The sequence below is a fragment of the Ixodes scapularis genome, unplaced genomic scaffold (assembly GCF_016920785.2).
Source record: "Ixodes scapularis isolate PalLabHiFi unplaced genomic scaffold, ASM1692078v2 PGA_scaffold3__209_contigs__length_174095766, whole genome shotgun sequence".
Classification (NCBI taxonomy): Eukaryota; Metazoa; Arthropoda; class Arachnida; order Ixodida; family Ixodidae; genus Ixodes; species Ixodes scapularis.
In genome coordinates, this window is record NW_024609868.1 from 122,752,148 (window position 1) to 122,773,019 (window position 20,872).

Sequence of the window (20,872 nt, forward strand, 5' to 3'; positions counted from 1 at the left end):
TTCGTCAAGTGTGCGTGACACTCAGTTCCCCGGTTGGTCACTTCCGTAACTACCGCACCTACGCACTTGCGGCCATTATTAAAGTAGCCTGGCTTGGCTTGCCTTAGCTTGACTTGGCCTGACCGCTTGACAGCAAAAGAAAACTGGCTTGGTGGCTTGCTAAATTGGATGCCATTCGAGACTCGTGGAATAGAAAATTGGAGGTGCCTGATTACTGGAGGGAAAAAAAAGTGAAAGTTGTTTACAACTTCCTGTAACGCCGAATTGGAGCGCAGCTCTTGAGGAGGAGGAGTGGAGGGTATATTCCTCCTCCTCCCTCATGATCATGCCTGCTAGTCCTCCTCCCCTCCTGCTCCCCCTCCCTCTCCTTTACCACCTTTACCGGGCGGGGGAGGAGGGGGAGGAGGAGGAGGGGGAGGGGCGACGCCGACGCCGCACAGGCTGGAAACGGGTCATGTGACCCCCTCCCCCCGAGGTCACCTGACCCGCCCGGACCATACTACACAATGAGGGGAGGAGGAGGAGAAGGAGGGGGAGGAGGAGGGGGGGAGGAGGAGGAGAGGGAGGGGCGCGGTTACGCCAACGGCGACGCCGACGCCGCTCAGGCTGGAAACGGGCCCCTAAGAGCTGCGCTCTAAAAAGTAAAAATATTGATGCCTGTTGGGGGGGGGGGGGGGGGGGGTGCGTTTATTATGCGAGTAAATACGGTACCAGATCAAAAGGACGAAGAGGCAGAGGGAGGGGTTGAATTACGAAAGCAGGAAAAATGTACTATATCTCTTAGGAAACAGGCTTTGTGTGGTTCTTGAATTGCACTCGTTACCTGGAAAGGTTTACTCAATATTTTGGTTACGCACTATCTGGAGACATTTGAAACTGTTTGGAGTTACCTTTTAATGGCTTAGGGCAGTGATCCGCCTAGTGCCTACTTAGGGGGCAGGAATAGGTGCCGTTAAACTTTTGAGAATAACTACAGGGACCTTCTGATTTTGCTTCAGACCTTATAATTGAATATTTGCACATACTTCACTTACATGTTGGCAAACCTAATTGTACCTTTTGTTTAAAAAACACCATCAACCATCCACTTCGACAATTCAAACTATTCAGTATGAAGGGATTTGACCATCATCCTTTCTTTCTTCCAATTCGTTTGGAACTCACAATCCCCCACTTATACGTTCGTTCCACTTGACCGGTAGTAGCTGTAACTTAGGTGCCTTGGAAGATATCTTCAACTGGTGCGTGCAGCATCCTTCAGCAACTGTGCACATAAAGCGACGCTGAAGTGGCAGCAAATTACATTGCAGAGGCCAGTGGCACATTAAATCATTGGTCGCAATCCTGGCAGTTAAAGGTAGAAATGCCAGCAAAGAAGGCGAGCGGGCATATTGGTCTCTTCCATCGAAGAATCTTGATCCTTGGCTAGTGCAGTTCTCGTCCACCAACTGGCTGCAGATCGACGTACGACAGAATAGGCATTTTGCACTAGAGCTCTGCACAGGCCCAGGTTGGGCCGGATAACAAGCAATGTTCCCTGGCCAAGAACGAAGCAGTAGCAATAGCTTTTCGCCAGCCATTTGAGTGAACTGATACTTTCCCAGGGCTGCTTGTGATTTAGGAGATCGGGCACGCCACAACCTTTCGCCAGGCCGAGACGTCGTTTCCACTCCCACAGTCGAGGTGCCTCAAGCCGGGCCTAGCCCGGGCCCGATCAATCAAGCATCTTGTCAGACTGGGCCCGGGTCGGGTAAGACCGAGGGTCACTAGGCCCGGGCCAGGTTGGGCCTCAAAAAGTAGGCCCGTGAAATGATCTATCCGGTGCCTTCACCACCGCCGCCAAGTCGCTGCCAGGATCGCAACCAGTGACTGCGGTGCCTGGAGCGTGTCTCCAACTGGTGCGTTTACTACATCCTCGTTTGTGGTGCCTCGATATCCACCCGACGACATCACACTTGCATTGCGCCGTTGCCTGCCACGATCCTGGCGGTGCTGCAGTGGCGGAGGTGGATGTGGCGTGCGCTCGTTCTACCATTGGATATGCTCTCTAGTTTCGCCGTCCACAAAAACTTCAGCAGCCGGAACTTGGAATGCCGCAACAACGGCGATGCTTCATTCTCTCATTTTCTCCGCTGGAACTTGTACATCAAACCGTGGGGATCACACTATCCGACAGCGTGACGTTTCGGCTCCCGTGGCTTGGCCGCTTTGGCACCGTTGTCGATGAATGGGTAGTTAAAGGCTGGCTCGCACATTTGCGTTAAAGTATGAGGGTATAGAGTTGTGTTAGAGTCAACCACTTAACACGCTGACCCACTGGTGGTCGTCCTGGAACATTTCCAGCCTCGATACTAAATGTTATAATTTTTTACAGCCGAGCTGTTAAGGGCTACGTTCCCCAGGATCGTGTCCGTGTATGTCGACACAAACCTACCTGGACAGCTACCGCCAACTATAAGCGACGGCGGCAAGCACACAACCAGTATGGTTTCTGCCGTCGCTTGTAGATGGCGCCAACCTTTCCAGCTATAATAGAAGAATGGATAGTTGGGTGCGTTGGTGGGAATTCATTGTAGGAAACAGCGCAAAAAACAGCCGACGACGAAGAAGAAACACACGGTGTATCGAGTACAGCTCCGCTGGTCTTCCTTCTTCACGAGAGTGGAAAGGCTGGACGTTTTTTTTATGCATCATTGCTTTATCGTGGGCTTGAAGCAATTTTGACAATGTTATAAGCAACTATTTCTCATAGTTAGTGCCTAGATTTGATCTCGCAAGTAGTGCAAAACCTCAGTCTAGTCGTACACAAGTCGGAAGTGTTTTTCCCGATAAATGGCGCCAGCGTGTTATGTAGAGAACCTACCGTAGAATACCGCGCTTCCACCCTTTCCACATTAAGCGCCCATCCCCAAGTTTGTAAGATCTTAGAAAATACACACAGTACATTTATATGTAAAATTGATGACCGGACAAGCGCCCATCCCCCATTTTTGTGATTATCTCTGAAGTTTGAGTGGGCGCTTGCTCGGTATTTTACGGTAGATTGTAGGGAGGGTCCGACTTAAACCGTCGGGAGTGTTTGCAATTTAATGGCGTATGTCTCCCGCGGAGATTGATTACAAATGCGCATGCGCTGCATTGTCGTGTGGCGAGGAGGAAAGTAGGCAAGAAGGCAAAGATATTTGCGGATGATCCACGCTTTCACCACCCCCCAGCAGCTCGTATTGAAAACGCTGCCCATAAACCACGTGACCTTGATTGAGCAGTTGAAAACTCTTTGTAATACTCTAGTGTTGAGTGGTTACGAGCATATGCTACACACTCAAGCACACTCAAGTTCAACTGTGTACCAGCCAGCTGAAGAAGGTAAACACACCATTGAGAGATGTTTTCGAGGCACAACTACCAATTGAAGGATACCCCCTGTTCTGTGGGATGCCAGGCGGCCAACACAACGGAGATGTGGATCCTGACGCATGGCTTGAACGTGGGTCTGGCCAAGGAGGTTGGGGACGCCGTGGGGGCCGAGCTGGGCCGGCGCCAGGCCCAGCGTTGCCCGAGACACCCCAGCCGCAGTGGGGCCGCCCTGCCCCCCCTCACCCTGCTCGGGGTGGTGAGGGACGATCTCCTGGCACATGCCGACCTCTTCGACGGACGGGTAAGCGTTACGACAGAAATGCGCCCCTTTGCGCACGAGAGAGGAAAGGTCTCTTTTCGGGCATCAGGAGGGAGATGCGAAGTACTGTTCTCTGCTCCGGGTCTCAAAACAAGATTTAGGCCCTAGGTTCGTTGTAGTACAGCTACCGTAAAATCCCGTAAAAACGCCCAGCCACAATGAAGAGATAAACGGTGAAAAACGGGGTGGGCTATCTTTGGGGATGCCACAGCAAAACTTTTTCAAAAATTAATGATAAGCACCCGCTACAAACCACGTGACGCGGGAACTGATACCGCAGATCGCGGACCCGGCAAATTCGCGTTTCTCGATGCGATTAATATGTGGAAATTCGCTACGAACTCCTCTGTCACGGGAAGCATACCGCAAGTGGCCGACACAGCAGATTCGCATTTCACAGTGCGAAAGACTCGCGGAAACTTGCCGAGAACTCGCATCTCACGGGAACGGATACCGCAGATTGCAGACGCAGCAGAATCGCATTTCATGATGCAATATACATGTGGGAACAACTCGTGCGTGTTACAGCTGAGAATCAATATCGCGCTTGCAGATTGCGGACAAAAACATGGGAATCCGCTACAAACTCAGGAACAAATACCACAAATTGCGAACGCAGCAGATTCACATTTCTTGATGCAATATACATGTGGGAACAACTCGTGTGTTGCGGGAAGCGCATATCACAGACAATAATGCAGGAACCCGCTATGAACTCGCTTCTCAGACCATATCGGTCCCGCAGATCGCGCCAATGATGCGCGATTCCCATCGGACATTGTTTGACATCCAACGGGAATCGGGGGTGGGCGGTGTTTTGGAATTTTTATGTTATATATTTAGCCAGAAAAACGGGATGGGTGATCTCTCGGGAGAGGGCTTCCTTACGGGATTTTACAATGGTGGTTATTAACCCTGTTCCACCTTACAATGTACTGCAGCAGATGCTATGAGTCAGCTGAGCCAATCCATAGCGTGGAGCCTGTCAACTAACCTTCCAGTTGGACGGGGAGACGTGCGGAGCATGAGGTCATACTCATTTAGATTAAAGTGCCTTAGAAAAATGGGGACAAGGAAGACAAGAAAGCACAGAGGCACAGGTGGCATGCTGGATTGAGTAACATGGCTCATAGTGTCCATTGCAGTTCGTCCTGAGGCAAAACGGAGTATAGTTGACGAAAATAACATATCATTCGAAGTATTTCTACTCCCCTTTCTCGAAGACTGAGTCCTTGTTTGTAAAAAAGTGGTGGGTTTCTGACAGCCTTAGGGAGCGGTTTTTGCATCTGGCAGATGGCGCCACATTTGAATACTCTATATCTCAGTTGGAGCCCTGCTCCGTGATGCCACTGTAGCCTCTGCACAGGGAGCAGGCGAACTTGCTCCCGATATTTGTTTCTGTGAGTGGGTAACATCTCTTTCTCGTCTCAGTTGCTTGAACCTCAGAGGGGCGACGGAGGCTTTGCTTGTGCAGCGACAAGGAATCTTTGCTTCGTTTAGCAGATCCTATGTTTTGGTCTTGTTGTGAGGCTTAAACCTTGTATTAAGGGGCCTCAAAGTTGTTGAGTGGGGTTCAAAGTGTTTGCTGGCAGGGTTCTTGTTCTTTGTAGAAAGTAACGAGGTTTCTTTGAGAAGTAAAATTCACACTTCCTATGCTTCTCTGAAATACCTGGTTGAAGACTTAAAAAAAAAAAGAAAAAAGAAAAGGCTTTTCTTGCTTGCATGCATGTTAATTGGTGACTGATTGCTCCTAGGTGAGCTAGGCAGGCTCATTCTGGCATTGCTCATTCGTGCATTTCAGACACACTGAGCTAAGAAATTTGTGACTGAACCATGTAGGAATTGATTCTCATTGTTCATCACAGAAAAGTGAGAGTGTGCTGAAGTGTCACCGTGGATGCTTGTCAGTTGGCTCCTCACTTGTCTACCATATAGCCACTGTCTTATTGTAAAAGTCTGTCATGGGCCAGTTCCATTCGCTAGAAAATACTCAGCCAACTTTCCTAGGAATCCCTCATAAAAATTTCTTGCTCGAGTTTTTTTAGAGCGCAGCTCTTAGGCACTCGTTCCTGTCGTGCAGTGTCGGCATAACCAGAGGAGGAGGAGGAGGAGGACCCTCCCCCCCTCCTCCTGCATACCCTCTCCTCCTCCTCCAAGCCCTCCCCTCCTCCTCCATACCTTCCCCTCCTCCTTCGTACCCTCCCCTCCTCCTCTTTACATAAATTATATTATAATAAATAATTCATTTTATATATACTATACCATAAAATTCCGAGTGATGCCCCACCCTGAAAGATAACCCACCCCCATTTTAGAGCGCAGCTCTTAGGGGCCGTTTCCGGCTTGAGCGGCGTCGGCGTCACCGCGAGGTCACGTGACCCCCCAGGTCACGTGACCCCCTCAGGTCACGTGACCCCTGAAATCATGTGACCCCCTGAGGTCACGTGACCCCCTGAAGTCACGTGACCCCCTAAGGTCACGTGACCCCCCTAGGTCACGTGCCCCCCTCAGGTCACGTGCCTCCCTCAGGTCACGTGACCCCCCTCAGGTCACGTGTCCCCCCTCAGGTCACGTGTCCCCCCTCAGGTCACGTGTCCCCCCCCCCCTCAGGTCACTTGACCCGCCTCAGATCACGTAACTTCCTGAGGCCACGTGACGCCACTGAGGCCACGTGACCCCCCTAGGTCACGTGACCCCCACAGGTCACGTGACTCCCCTCAGGTCACGTGACTCCCCTCAGGTCACGTGACCCCCCTCAGGTCACGTGACCCCCCTCAGGTCATGTGTCCCCCCTCAGGTCACTTGACCCGCCTCAGATCACGTAACCCCCTGAGGCCACGTGACCCCCTGAGGCCATGTGACCCCCTGAGGCCACGTGACCCCCTGAGGCCACGTGACCCCACTGAGGCCTTTGTGACCCCACTGAGGCTATGTGACCCCCCTGAGGTCACGTTACCCCTTTCGGGACACGTGACCCCCGAGTTCACGTGACCCCCCTGAAGTCACGCGACCCCCGAGGTCACGTGACCCCCCTGACGTCACGCAGCCCCCTTAGGTCACGTGACCTCAAGGAGTCACCTATCCCTCAGTACGCTTCCATCTTCCTCTTCAAGAGCTGCGCTCTAACCGGCGTTACAGGGAATTGTAAACGGCTTCCATTTTTTTGGCACAACTTTCTCTTTTCTTAAGATCATTGAAAGACTTATAGCAATTGCGGGGCCCTGGCCAATGGTGGCCTCGGCAGAAGTGGTGTTCTTTAGCCACAATGGGAGATAAGCGAACATTGCTGACTGGAAAGGACAGTCGTCTTAGCTCATCACCCCTCCCTGCGATTACAAGTTTCGCAGATCACAAAATTTAAAGGTGCTTGTTTTTTTTTACTTTTTTTGATTGCACATTGAAAGTTATCCCACTCCTCATTTTCACCCGATTTGCTTTGGATTTCAGGTGGGCTGTCTCTTGGGATATTGCGGTATACTAATGTATATATATATATGTATGTATATAGTGTAGTATAGGAAAGAGAACACTCTGTACACGTAAGTCAACGTCCCTGCCTAAGACAAAATCAAGACAGGCACCATAGGCTATCGCTGTAACTATTGCTGTAATAGTGGAATGTTTTGCTCCAGTCCGAGGCGGACGGCAGCCCCACAACACCGCCGAGCACATGGGCGGGCCTGCTATCTCTAGGCCAAGGGGTGAACTACTTTGGTTGGATGTGGTCACGTCTTTGATGACAACATAAAGTTTTTTGTCTAGCACCATGCCATCATGGATGCTGTTGATAAGTCCATACCTCAACTGTCACTGCAAAAACATTGATTTTTTGCACTAAAGACTAGATTATCATGTCAAGGTACTACCAAAATCTATTTTGCTGCGGTTTTGCATATTTGCTGAGATCAAACGAAAGCTAGACTGAAACAAGTGAAGTACCACGAGCACTTTACTATGTCGCAGTCTATAGGTGTCACGGAGAGTTTCTTATGATATGACCTCAAATTGATTTAAATTGCCACATGTTTGGAATTTCAGTAGTTGTAACAATCATGCTTTTTGGAATTTATATCTTTAATTAATTAATATGTTTCTTAGATAACATATAACTTCGAAAATATTTACTGCACCAAGTTGTCATTCTACACGACCATAAAAATGGGTATGAGTGTGGGTATGTGCCTTGAATGCACAATTTTTGGCTTCCAACCCTTGTGTAGTTTTTATGGCTGGTTGGGCCGTCTTGGGTTGTCTTTCAGTAAAAACCATGTCAGTGTTTTTTCGATGCTACCCGGACGGAGCAAACCGTTTAGGCGCAGCTAAGCTCTGCATCGTCTGCTACTTGTTTTCGGGAGAATGGTGGCTTCTTAAAGGACACATGCAAAGGAAAAAAACATTTTTTTTAGACAGCTTAGATGGAAAAAGGATGTCATAAAACGATTTTACAACGAAGAAAAAAAATTTTTAGAGCTATTTTTACGGCGCTATACGAATTTGTAGTTGGCGCTCGCGGGAGCCGCCGCTGGTCACGTGCTAGGCCCGCGCGCCGCCGCGCTGCGTCGCCGCCGCACGCTGAGCGTTGTGCGAACGCCGCTTCAACGCGTTTCTCCACGCCGCCGTCGCCGCCGCCGCACAAGTTCGTCTGCTTCGGGGCGCCGCCGCCGTCGTCTGATTGGCGCACAGGTCCATCACGTCTGCTTGCGCTTTTTCAGGAGTTTCCTTTGGGCTCTAAAAGTTACTTATTCATCTTAGTTTTTTGTTATACTTCAAACAAAGATGAATAAGTTACTTTTAGAGGCCATAGGAAGCTTCCGAAAGAATGCAAGCACCACGTGATAAATAAAGACCAGTCACGTGATAAATACGAACCACTTTTCCGCGGTGCCCGCGGGCGCCAATTACAAATTCGTTTTGCGCCGTAAATATAGCTCTAAAAATTTTGTTTCTTCGTTGTAAAATCGTTTTATGGCGTCCTTTTTCCATCTAAGCCGTTTAAAAAAAAATGTTTTTTTCCTTTGCATGTGTCCTTTAAGGAGTCATTCTGAGTGGCAATCTGTTGTAGATGAAGAATAGCAGGACAAGCCCTTCCCATAAAGCTCTTTCTTCACTGTGATTGGTGGTTTCCTCCTCTCCAGCATTCACTCTACTAAAGTGGAAAGAGAGGGCTGGCTTTGTGAGAGGAGCTTTTCTTGCTATTCTTAACTTGCAACAGACAATAGATCAGTATAATTGCTAAAGTGCGACCACATTTCATTGCATGCTTGCTGTATGTTAATGCTCTCTCTCTGTTTGTTTGTGCATTTTCACCTGCTGCAAACGTCGGCTGCGACCTGCACTAAACACAGTGAGTAAACGAGCAGACGAAAATGCGTTCAGGTTTGCACTAAGAAACTGTGCACATGCCGTCTTCTCTTTGGAAAAAGTCGCCACTGAATCCAGCTTTGAAAGTAAGCATAGTGCTCCCATACTTGTTGGAACCGCACATAAATGTATGCTTGTGATGTTGGAGAAAAAGGGAAATTCTATTTTCCAAACCCCCCCCCCAAAAAAAAAAAAAAAAGAAATTAGACATTTGTTTTAACAGAGAATGTGCTTATGAGCGGGATTTTATAGAAAAGTTATGCAAAAGTGTTACGAAAAAACAAACAAAAAAGAACATACAGGCCAAGGCAACATAAAGGGTGCATAGCCCGTAGCAGGCAATGCATAAACATTCAAAGCACACAGAAAGCATAATTAGTCACAATAATTCATACTTAATCATAGCTAGAAACAAAGAATCGAAACCTGAGAGATCCACCAAGGAGCTCAGCGGGAAACAAACCCCGAACCACGGGATCCGCAGTCCAACATCTTTGTTTGGTGCCAGGAGTAGATGAACGAAAGGGCAAGCAACTGGACTAAGTATGACTTGCTGTTGACGGTGACCTGCGGTAGTGTGCGGCGGCAAGTGATTATTAGTTCAGCATACTTGGTTCAGCGTACTTAGTCTGCAGCCGACCATCGGAGGCTGGTTATAGTTAGTTCAGCAAACTTAGTCCAAAGCAGTGGCGTAGCAAGGGGGGGGGGGGCATCAGTCTTCCATTGGAAATCCAGCTGACTCTATAATATAACACGTGCATTTTGACCTTCCCCCCCCGCCCCCCTCTCCCTGCATCCCAAGTCATAGACATCCCAGGCACCTCAACCCCTCGCCCCTCACACCCCGCCCCCTCCGAAAAAAATTCCTGGCTACATCACAAGTTCACAGTCTATTGTTTTTGCCGAGTCATACTCAGTCCAGCATACTTAATCTGCAGGCTACAGTCGCTGGCAAGTTATACTCCGTCCGGCATACTTAGTCCGCAGGGGGCCGTCGGCGGTGACTCGTACTTAGATAAGCATACTTGGTCTGCAGACGACTGTTGATGGCAAATGATACTTTGTCCGCAGGCGACCGTTGGAGGTCATTAAGTGGTTCAGGTTCAGCATACTTAATCTGCAGACGACCATTGCTGGCAATTCATACCTAGATAGTCCATTATACTTAGTCTGCAGGCGACTGTCGGCGAGCTCACTTGGTTCTCGACGAAGCCTAGCTCCCCACGTGGACTCATGGCATCGAGGGGTGAATCATAGTGCACCAATGGATAGCGTGGCAGGCGTATGACGTCATAACTTTGGATAAAAATCAATAAAGGGCGCGGAAAATCTTCTCCTCTCGCAATTAACTTGTTGCCACGAGGGGCTCCTAAAAATCCAAGAGCACTAAGAATTCATGGTCCTATATGCACCCACCAAAGAGCAGAAGCCATGGGAAACTTCTCTTTTAAACATGCTTGTTACACACTTTACTCCTGAATGAATTTATACTTATCTCAATCATTTTGATGAACCCGGAGATTACAGGAGTGTGTTGTGTGTGCAGCACATACAAAGCCACCCAAAGCACCCCGCAAACAAACATTGCAAATTATAACGCAGGCGTAATACACACCGAACACATTCTGTGTTTGCCGGGATTATCAGAATGATCAAAGCAGTTTAGAAAGCGTAAGGTTGGTTTGCCTTTGAGGTATGGTGACACCAGTTTACGCTGTAGATGAGAAATTTAATCGTTGCACTACGACTGCTAGCCTGGGGTCTGTAACGTGCATCATGCAGTAGTGATACACAATTACACCATTACAATGGTCGTCCAGATCGAGATGGATGAGCATCGTACCTGCTTTGTGGTCTTGTACCACTGCTACACGATACACGTTTCAGACCCCGGGATATCTGACAAACTTGATTTCCCTTTCGAAGCATCCGAAGCAGAAGTGCTTAAAAGCTGAACCTCTCGAACATCTCGACTCACGAGTTGTGGGGCTCTGATGAGTCACTTGATATGCACTTGCACAACTCCCTGTTGCAATCATGTCTGGATTGTACCACTTCAGTTTAGCGGACCTTTTGATCTCTAGGAGTGCCTCTCAACTTCGATTGCTATAGCTAAGGGTCCTCTCCAACAACCACATGTTTCACAGCTGCACATGCCATTTGGAAAGCTTTGCACATTTGCAGGCGTCTAGACGAGGGATTCTCAAGCTTTTCAAACTGCACGAATGCCCATTTCTTTTGATTGGTAGCTGAGGAACTGCTCCCGGTCTCGGCATTGACCCAGTAAAGCCGCACAGAAGCCGACAGACTTTCTAAGCAATAACGCTCTTACTAGAGAGTGACTGGCACATAGTAATGTGTCATTAAGTGGTTCAGGTCCTTTGAAATAGTGCTTAAACTGTAGGAAGAATTTACTTGGGGGTAGGGGTGGCCGAGAAAATTCTGGAGCTCGGGCAGCCTTTGAGTCGACTCTGGGGGACCCGTTGGGTTCCTAGGAATTGAGTTTGATGACCCGAGGTGTGGTGTGTAGCTCGGCACGCATGATCTTTCAGAATGTGCTGGGCCCTGCGCACTGGCCAGGTTTCTCTTCTGTCATTCCAAATGTGACTTGTTTTTTCTAACCCCTTCATCAGTTCTGTCCAGTTTAACTGGAGTGCCATTAATACTAATGATGGTAGTCTCTATATTTGGGTGCCTATAAACAACCACAGCATTCCTCTGCCTTGTGCACAAACGCAAAAATGGAATAAGGACGAAACCAAAAATTAGAAAGGATGAAAGCAACAAATACCGGAACTAACTACAGAAAATGTTGCTAACATGTTTTGAGCTTCCTTCTTTCTCTCACCACCAAAAATGAGAAGCCCCCACACATATTAGGAAATACTACTAGAGTAGTACTTCTAACTAAAATATCAATACATAATGTTAGGACATATGCACAAGGTCAGTTGATGTTAATGTATAAATGTTTTCCTTCTTAGCAGGCGGAGGTGCACATAGAGAATGAGGGCAACCGGCCGGAAGAGTCCAAATACGAGCTGAACCCGGACCACTCGCACTTCCTGCTGGTGAGGGACGACACGGTGAACAAGACGGGCCTCAACTACTTCCTGATCCGGCTGGAACAGCACCTCGCCTCCCTGGCAGAGTCGCCGGACCGGGGTGCGCCCGCTTCTCCCTTCTCTTTAAAGCTTTGGGTTTGGGCTAGTTTCATAATGGTTTAGAAGATCTGTAAACCACAAACTACACTCAATATTTCTTCTCTGCACTGCATAGTCAAGGCTAGCTTGGTTTCCACAGTGCCGCATTCCTGCCCATCGAATGGATGGTGCCACCTGCCGCGCGGCAAGTGGCACCATCCATTCGATGGGCCATGGCTTGCCTGGCAGCGGTGCTGCGGTATGGCGGCAAAGTTAAAAGTAAACGCTGCTTCTAAGTTGAGCATGGTGGTGCCTTATATGCAATGCGATGCAGAGCAGACATGTTCCGTTCATTTCTATTTGAGATCGGCACCTCCTCATAGAGAAATTTCGTTTCTCTCTCCGATTTAAAAACCAGGCGCTGTCATGTTCTCAAACATTCGCATCCCAGCTCCACCGCTATAGTTTCACTTTACGTGTGAGCGAAACCAAAGCTACAAGCACAAGCTCGTTGCTCAGCAGGGACGCTCAAAGCTTGGAACTCGGTCATTTGGCTTTTGTGTCTGGTAACTTCCGTTGCGCTCGCATTTAAAGTTAAACAGAGAGTAGAGTCGTATTCCAGTGGACTTCCAGATTTCTGCGACGCACAGTTTATTTACGGGGGACGGATATGGAGTTTCGTTAGCTCTCTCGAAGTCTCGGATGCGCATGCGTGACGCAGAGGACTCGGTGCCGCTGGTGTCGCTGCTGGTTTGTGGGGGCATTGGCTGCCTGCGCCTGTGCCTGGACCACCTGCGGCGCCAGCTGCCCCTGTTGGTGCTCGAGGGCAGCGGGGGCCTTGCTGACCTGCTGGCCTTCACATACCGACAGGTGCAGCGCAGGTGAGATGCGGCCGCGGGGTCTTAGCACCGAGGCTCGAGTCTAAAGGCCGGTTAGGAGATTTGCGTCGGAGCACAATAGAGTGCGTCAAGCTCACGACGAGACAACACGCCGGCACACCGACGCCATCTGTTGGCTGGTCCTTGAACACTTTTGCCCTGCGGGTAAGGTTCAACTTCCCGCTTTCGATGCACGGGTGGAATGGGGCGCTAAACACGCCAGTCTGAGACGCGTTCCAGGTATCATAGCGATAGACGCTAACTACGCTCGGGGACTATGTCCACAAAGTGAAGATAGTGTATAAACTTTTACGTGTTCCCCTTGTGTGGCCTCGTCCAAGCTGAGAAGCCGCTGCCGTGACTCTTGCTTCCTCTTTCCCGTCCTACGGTTAATAAAGACATCTTTTACTACTAAGGTACTGCGGTATTTGTGAGATCAGAGCTATGCACACTCTAGGAGAAATGGTCATTTTTAACATTGTCAGATTTAGTCTGAGACCTCGATAAAAAAGTGATGCATAAAATATTAAGAAATATATGGGCAGATTGGATGCATACCAGGACTTGCTGATGCTTGGCTCCAGCATGCCAGTGTGTTCTCTCATCACAAGGGGTTACAAGCAAATGCAGTGCACTTCATCGCAGTCAAATGAAAATGCATGAACTAGCCTGGAGGGAGTGCTTGAGGGGCGTGGCGTAGAAAAGTAGTTTGGCTGCTGTGCCCAACATCCAGACGTAGCTTGCATTTTTGCTTGCTTGCATTTTTAAGGTTGGCTAGCATTGGCTTGCATTTTTAAGGTTATGATTGATAATGCAATTGCATTATCAATCATAATGCCTTAAAAATGCAAGCCATTCACCCTTGTTGGTGTTAGACTGGTGGTAGCTGATTAAACCCGTCTGCTCTACTAACGTCTAACGCCTGGTTAGCTCAGTTTGTAGAGTGCTCCACTGGAAATGGAGGGATCCCTGCTTTGTTACCAGGACCAGGCAGATTTTTTCGGTCGCGCACCAGTCACATAGTTGTGTTTGGAGATTTGTGTTTGTCCTTTGTCCCCCGTGTTCCCCTTCTCCAGGAATTATCTTCATTGATCTTTTGTTTGTATTTTTTTCCTCACAAATTTAGCATTTTACAATGTCTATTTCCGGTTTTAAATAAAGAAAACAACCTACGCTTGTCAGCAGCCTATCTCACAGAAAACCGAACACGGCCATGGGATTCCTCGACTTCTAGGAAACTTGCGCTCAATTTGAATACTTAGAAAACATACCCGTTACACATTAGAGAAGGACACAAGATAAAGGGCTTCTAAAAAGAAAAAGCAACCTTGCAAACAGTTTAGTGTGGGTCGTGTTCTGGGTCATCACAAAATGGGACTAGATTTAGATATACAGTGTAGACCGCATATAACGTATGTCGCGGGAGTCGCGAAAATCCGCACTATAAGCGGTACCGCACTATAACCAAAACATCAATTTTTCAGGCCAAAATACATGCCAAAATACAACTTACCTTTGTAAAAGAATTTATTTTATGTTAGATGAAAAATAAAGCTTAGTTTGAGGAAAGTCTTTATTTCACCAAACTAGTACAGTTCTGTCTCAAGTGTGTCACTCATTTTGAAACAAATGAGCGGCTTTTGCCTGGCGCAGCCTCTTAGCGGCGTCGCGGGTTGCGGACGGATGTTGCGAACGTTCAGGATTGCTAACCCTAATCACTTTTAACCGGAGATGAAAACGCGTGAAAATTCGCATCCTTCATACGGTACGCGCCAGTAATACCTTGCACTTGAGCACACGCATGAAATGCGCCAAATAAGAAATCCGGGCGATGTTCGAGGACACAAATGCTGAGAAATCACTGTAGTCGAAGTAAACAAACACGACGACACGGGCGTTTCTGCCGACTTGAGAGCGCCGCCACGACATCGCCGCTCGAGTAGGTGGATCTTCTCTTCTAATACGTGCCGGGTTATCATAGCGACACACGACGAAAATTCACAGTCAAGGATAGCGCTTTTACGCGGAACGATGAGATGAACGCCGTCTACGACGACGATCACAACGTTGATCACAACCGACGCCTTGTTCGCATATAGAAGCAGCCGGCCCGCGACGGGCATGCAACGCGCGCGAACACTTCTCCTGTCGTTGCGGTTGTTGGTTTCCAACGCAGTGGAGGGACGCACGCACGTGAACGACACGTGCGTGCGTCCCTCCGTCGCTAGGGCAACTGAAGCTGCTGAAGCCTCTCTCTTCGCTTCTCCCGCTTCTTCGAGCACCCTCCTTGCCCCGCGAGTGCCGCTTGCGCAACGCTTGCGGCTCGCGCCGTCAGCGCCGTTATCTAGTGTCGCACAGGCAAGCGTGCTCGCTGCTCCGGTCGTCGGCGCGGTCGGCGGGCTGTGCCAGAAACCGCACTATAACCGGTATTTCCCGTCGCGCGCCTGCGTTTTAAGCGGTATGTAATTACATGGAGTTCCATGGGAGGCGAACCGGTGGTTTAAAAAAACCGCGTTATACCCGGTCCTGCACTATAAGCGGTTACGTTGTAAGTGGTCTATACTGTACAGTTAAACCTCGTTATAACAAAGTTAAAGGAGCGGTCGTAATTCTTTCGTTATAACCATTAGTTTGTTATAGCCACTGTCCATTTCTTCCCACTATTAGCAAGCAAGGGGAATTATGATTGCTTTGTTATATCCATTAGTTTGTTATATCCCATTTTGTTATAACGAGGTTTCAATGTATTCTCTTGAAGCTTGGGTGGTTCTTATTCAAAGACAGCTCCGATTTGGAGTTTGCCGTTTTTTTTCTAATTGATAAAAGTGTCCCTGGTGATTACTTTCAAGGGCTATCAGTTTCTGCCGTAAACATGCACTGAAGCATAATAATAAATGAATGAATAAAAAAGACTGGCAAATTGCTAGGCAGTTGTGCTGCGTACGTGAAACATTCTAGCATCACAAACGTTCATATCATCGTATAGCAGCACGTCTAGCTCGTTCAGTCAGACGCTTGGACTTAACGCGTGGCACATGTACACTTGAAATGATAAACCAGGAACTTCTTCAGAACCTTTTAACCCACTCCTCCTCTATTACTTCTCCTCCTTGCCTACCTTTCCTCCTTATCTCACCCCTGGTCACGTGACCTCCTCATTAACCAATTGGCGTCGAGCACCTCACTCCTTCTCTCCCACCCATCAGCCAATCGGTGTCGAGCCTCGCGGCCACGCTTTTATCCAGGCTTCTTTTTTGGGCTTCACGAAATGTTGAACACCTGGGCAAAGAATGTTTCACATTAAAGGTTCCGCCTGAAGGCAGCAGTGCATCTGTTGGCACTGCAGGGGCCCCGGCGTGTGGGACGCAGAGTTTGTGGAGAGCTTCCTGAAGCCCGAGCTGACCTCCAGGCTGTGCCTGCTGGACCCCACCTACAGGGAGAAGGCCCTGGCACGCAACCTCTTCAGGGACAGGGTGGGTCCTCCGCAGCACTTCTGGGGCAACGCCCGCCGGCGGCATGGCCCCACGTACGGGAGATCTTGCAGCAATGTTACGGCACCCAGAACGCGTCTCCAACCGGTGAATTTGCCGCGTCCTCGTTTGTGGTCCCTCCATTTCCACCCGGTGAAGTCGCGTTCGTGTCGCGCTGTTGCCTGTTGTGATCCCGGCAGTAGAGCAGGGGTGGTCTTGGGTACAGCGGACGCTTGTTCTGCTCTAGGTCACTTTCCAACTTGACAGATCATAAAATATTCTGCGGGCAAGAGTGGGGACACCGCAGCGATGGTGGGACTCGCTTTAATTCGTCTCTTTGGCTGGAATTTTTCCGACCGATGGCAACATACGACAACGTGACACGCCGGCTCCCGTAACATAATCTGTTGCCCTTTCAAGACCATTTTAAATGCGTGGGCGGTATGGGATGCTAAAGGAACCAATCAAAGACGCTTTTCATGCACACTAGGGAGGTTATTACTACTGCCGAGACCGGTTGTAACGAAGTCAACAGGAATTAAAAATCACTTCGCCATATCCGCCATTTCGTTATAACCGACTTCGGTAATTGAATTGCAAAAGGGAAAGGGAAATCGTGATCGCTTCGCTATAGCCGCTATTTCGTTATAACCAGCTTCGTTATTACCGGTCTCAGCAGTACATCAACTAAGTTATGCAACTCTGCTCCGGAGGGATTTTCCGTGTTAGGAGGCACTGTCATCACCACCAGCTTCCCCTCTCTGGGCCTTTGGGTGACAGATTGTCCTCAAAATGTATGAGGCTAATGTTTTTCTCATTATGTTTCAAACAATTTTGAGTTTTGTTAATAGCGAATTTCTTCTGTGTCATGGTCCCAGAAGGCTTTGACACGAAGAATGGGTGCAACTCTTTAATTATACGGTAATCCTTTGTTATAACGAAATTGCTTTTTTCGAATTACCGCTTTTGTCGAAGTTCAGCGTAGTCTCGGCAGAAATGCACGCATTTTTAACCGGATTATTCGGAGTGTATCGGCGGCCGACAACGTTTATTACGAGGGCCGAGGTGCCAAAAGCATGCAAGCCTACATGGAGGTACACGGAGACCCTTGCGTTCCCTCCCCGTTCTCCACTGAGGCAAACGGCAAACTGGGAAAACGGAGTAAACGGGTGACGGAGGGGTGAGTGCGGAGAGCTGGCAGAGCGCCGCTTCCACTTTCACACACTCTACAGGAGTGTGTGAAAACATGTTGGCAAAGCCACCGGGGATAACTTTGATTCATACGCGATTGTTGATGTGGACATTCCCGTTGTTGCTCCTGCCACGGAGGCTGTGATCATAGGCCTTGCGTGCGGCCAGGGTGAACACCAAGCGACGTCGGAGAGGCACCTCGGGAAACGCCAATGACTGCGGAGACGCGAAACATCCTACGGCTGCTTTGAAACAAAGTGGAGTGCAGCGGTGGTGACAGTGTTTTTGCCATGCCTAGAGCAGTACGAGGAGAAATGTTGCCCAGATGAAGTTATCGGTAAACTCCACTTAATTATTTCTTTACTCGGTAAAGCTGCCACAAGATGTTCATAACCAAGGTTTATTTGATTAAATATATGGTCAGAGTGTTCCGCAGTGTTCCCGTCCACCTTTAAGGCTGCTGTCGCTGTTTCTTTGGCTCTCTCACTTTTATTGAATTACCGCTTACTGTATTTACTAACATAATGAACACACTTTTTTTTCCTGAAAAATTTACACATGTATAGGGAACACATGTTCATTACGCGGGGTAAAACATTTGCATTTACACACTTTGCACAAATGTCAATTTAAGGTTCAATATGACGTGGCAGGCATGTCTTCACTGACGGAGATGCGCCCATGGCTGGTCGTGGGCACGCCACAGTTACCATGCTCTATAAATTGCGAACCTTTTTCAGGGCGCTTTTGGTGTGCCTTTTGCCGAAGGAAAAGCGCCCGACGAAGCTCACTCAGCATGGAGAGCAATGTGATCATTCTTAGGCCTAGCCCCTTTCACAATATCACTGTCTGAAAGCGGATCACAGACGACGGCGTGTTTGTTGACATCAATGCATTCGGTGGATGAAGTATGTCCGGGGCTGGGTAATTCTTCGACCCCAGCTTCGCTAGGCGCGCGCGCCGCTTGGTTTCACAGTTGATCACTTCTGCAACCACGCAATTGCAGCCATTACGAGAGTGGCTTGGCTTGACTTGGCCTGAACGTTTGGCAGCAAAAGAAAATTGGCTTGGTGGCTAGCCGGCTAGCTAAGCTGGACGCAGTTCAAGACTCGTGGAGCCGAAAATTAAATGTGTGTTCATTATGTGAGAAAGAAAAGAAGACCAAATATTACAATTGATGCCCGTTTATTATGCGAGTAAATACGGTTTATAGAATTTTTTCGCCAATCCGTTGACTATTACTGTACATGCAAGAGGACCGACCTGCTTCATTTGAGCCAACACTGGCAACGCAGCTGATGTTCCACTTATCCTCTTCGCACGTCACTCTCAAACGTTCCAGTAGCATCCGTTTTCCTTCCAGAATAGCCAGTGCCCCCCCCTCGTTCTCCCCTCCCCCATTGACTCTTAGGGTGGTTTGGCTATGGTGCACTTAGGCTAAACACCATACTTTGTGTTGCTGTGGGTGAAGCGTGTTTGGAACCTACGCCCGCCGAAGCTGCAGAAAGAAGCGTCTCTCTCTGCGCAGCGCAATCAGGATAGATCCATCGAGTTTCCGACAAATAAATTTATGTATTTTGCCATATTTTAATGCGAAAGCATCAGCTATCCCATGGAGCAAGCTGACGGCGTCTGTAACCGCAAAAAAACGCAAAAGAAATGCCTGTTCTCCCATTGGCTGAGCAAAACGGCTCCTAGATAGTCATTGGCGGCCGTTTTACGAGAGTGCGCTTGGCTGCTGCTCTCGTGGCAGGCGTTGCCGGAAACAGGTGGGGGGCAGCTGCCGGCTCCGCTCCTCTTGGCGCCGAGGGACATAGTGGCGTTTGAGGTGTCGCCATTGTCGGCGGCCGCAACCTCGGCAGTAGCAATACGTGGCCGTCCACGCCAGTACACCGCAGATGAACTAAGGGAGCAGAAGAAAGACATTCATGCTTTTGCATTCACAACTCATAAGAATTGCTTAGGTGTCCTCGGAATCTTTTTTTGTTATAGAAAAGACAAGTGAGAAGCATCAACTAAAAAAGTGAAAGCCGTTTACAAATCCCTGTAACGCCGAATTGGAGCGCAGCTCTTGAGGAGGAGGAGTGAAGGGTACTGAGGGGAGGGTAGACCCCTCCCCCTTCTCCTCCTCCTCCCCTCATTCTTTAATATGCTCCGGGGGGGGGGGGGGTGTCACGTGACTTCGGGGAGGGGGTCACGTGACCTCGGGGAGGCGTGACCTGGGGGTGACCTCAAGGCCACGTGACCCCAAAGGTGACCCCCACGTGACCTTGGGGGTCACGTGACCTGGAGGGGTCACGTGACCTCGGGGGGTCACGTGACCTCAGAGGGGTCACGTGACCTCAGAGGGGTCACGTGACCTGGGGGTCACGTGGGGTCACGTGACCTTGAGATGACCTTGGAAGGGGTCACGTGACCTTGGGGGTCACGTGACCTTGGGGAGGCGACCACGTGACCTCGGGGGTCACGTGACCTCAGAGGGGTCACGTGACTTGGGGGTCACGTGACCTTCAAAGGGTCACGTGGGGTCATCTTGGGGTCACGTGACCTTGAGATGACCTTGGAAGGGGTCACGTGACCTCGAGGGGCCACGTGACCTTCAGGGGGTCACGTGACCTTGAGATGACCTTGGGAGGGGTCACGTGACCTTGGGGGTCACGTGACCTTGGGATGACCTTGGTTACGCCGACGCCGACGGCGACGGCGACGCCGCTCAAGCCGGGAACGGGCCCCTAAGAGCTGCGCTCTAAAAGGATGAACAGATGGATGGATGGTAACGGCTGTATCCATCAGAACGGGCAACAGCCTGTGCCACCTAACCTAAAATGAACAAAAGCCTTTTTTTTAAGAGAATTGGGGGTGGGGGGGGGGGTGGGAGAAACTTGAGGCAAAGGCTTTGTGGACCCGAGAGGCTCTGTGGAATCCTATCTGAGAACCATTGGGTTAAATGTTATTCTTTCATTTGTAGCCTTAAAGAGATACTTCAACGAAATTTGAAATATACCCGTCGTGTTCAAAAATAGGTTGAATATGATCTACAATCATACCTGCCAACTCTTCCGAATTTTTCGTAAAATGTACGAATTCGGACTATTTTTACGATTTTACGAATCTTGCTTCAAATCTTACGAAAAATATATTTCTTTATTTTTT

At 49.1% G+C, this 20,872-nt stretch overlaps 1 protein-coding gene across 2 annotated transcripts in view; it reads left to right on the forward strand.

Moving 5' to 3' along the window:
• The window catches only part of LOC8037077 (transient receptor potential cation channel subfamily M member 7), a 152,514-nt gene that overhangs the window by 19,843 nt on the left and 111,799 nt on the right, over positions 1-20,872 (forward strand). Inside the window, exons 4-7 of one of the 2 annotated variants that reach the window (XM_029967031.3) lie at positions 3,443-3,658; positions 12,025-12,202; positions 12,902-13,061; positions 16,405-16,531. In XM_029967031.3, coding sequence (XP_029822891.2) covers positions 3,443-3,658; positions 12,025-12,202; positions 12,902-13,061; positions 16,405-16,531 — 681 coding nt within the window. Of the gene's footprint in view, positions 1-3,442; positions 3,659-12,021; positions 12,203-12,901; positions 13,062-16,404; positions 16,532-20,872 lie in introns of both variants that reach the window. The other variant, XM_040502655.2, reaches the window with a different exon arrangement.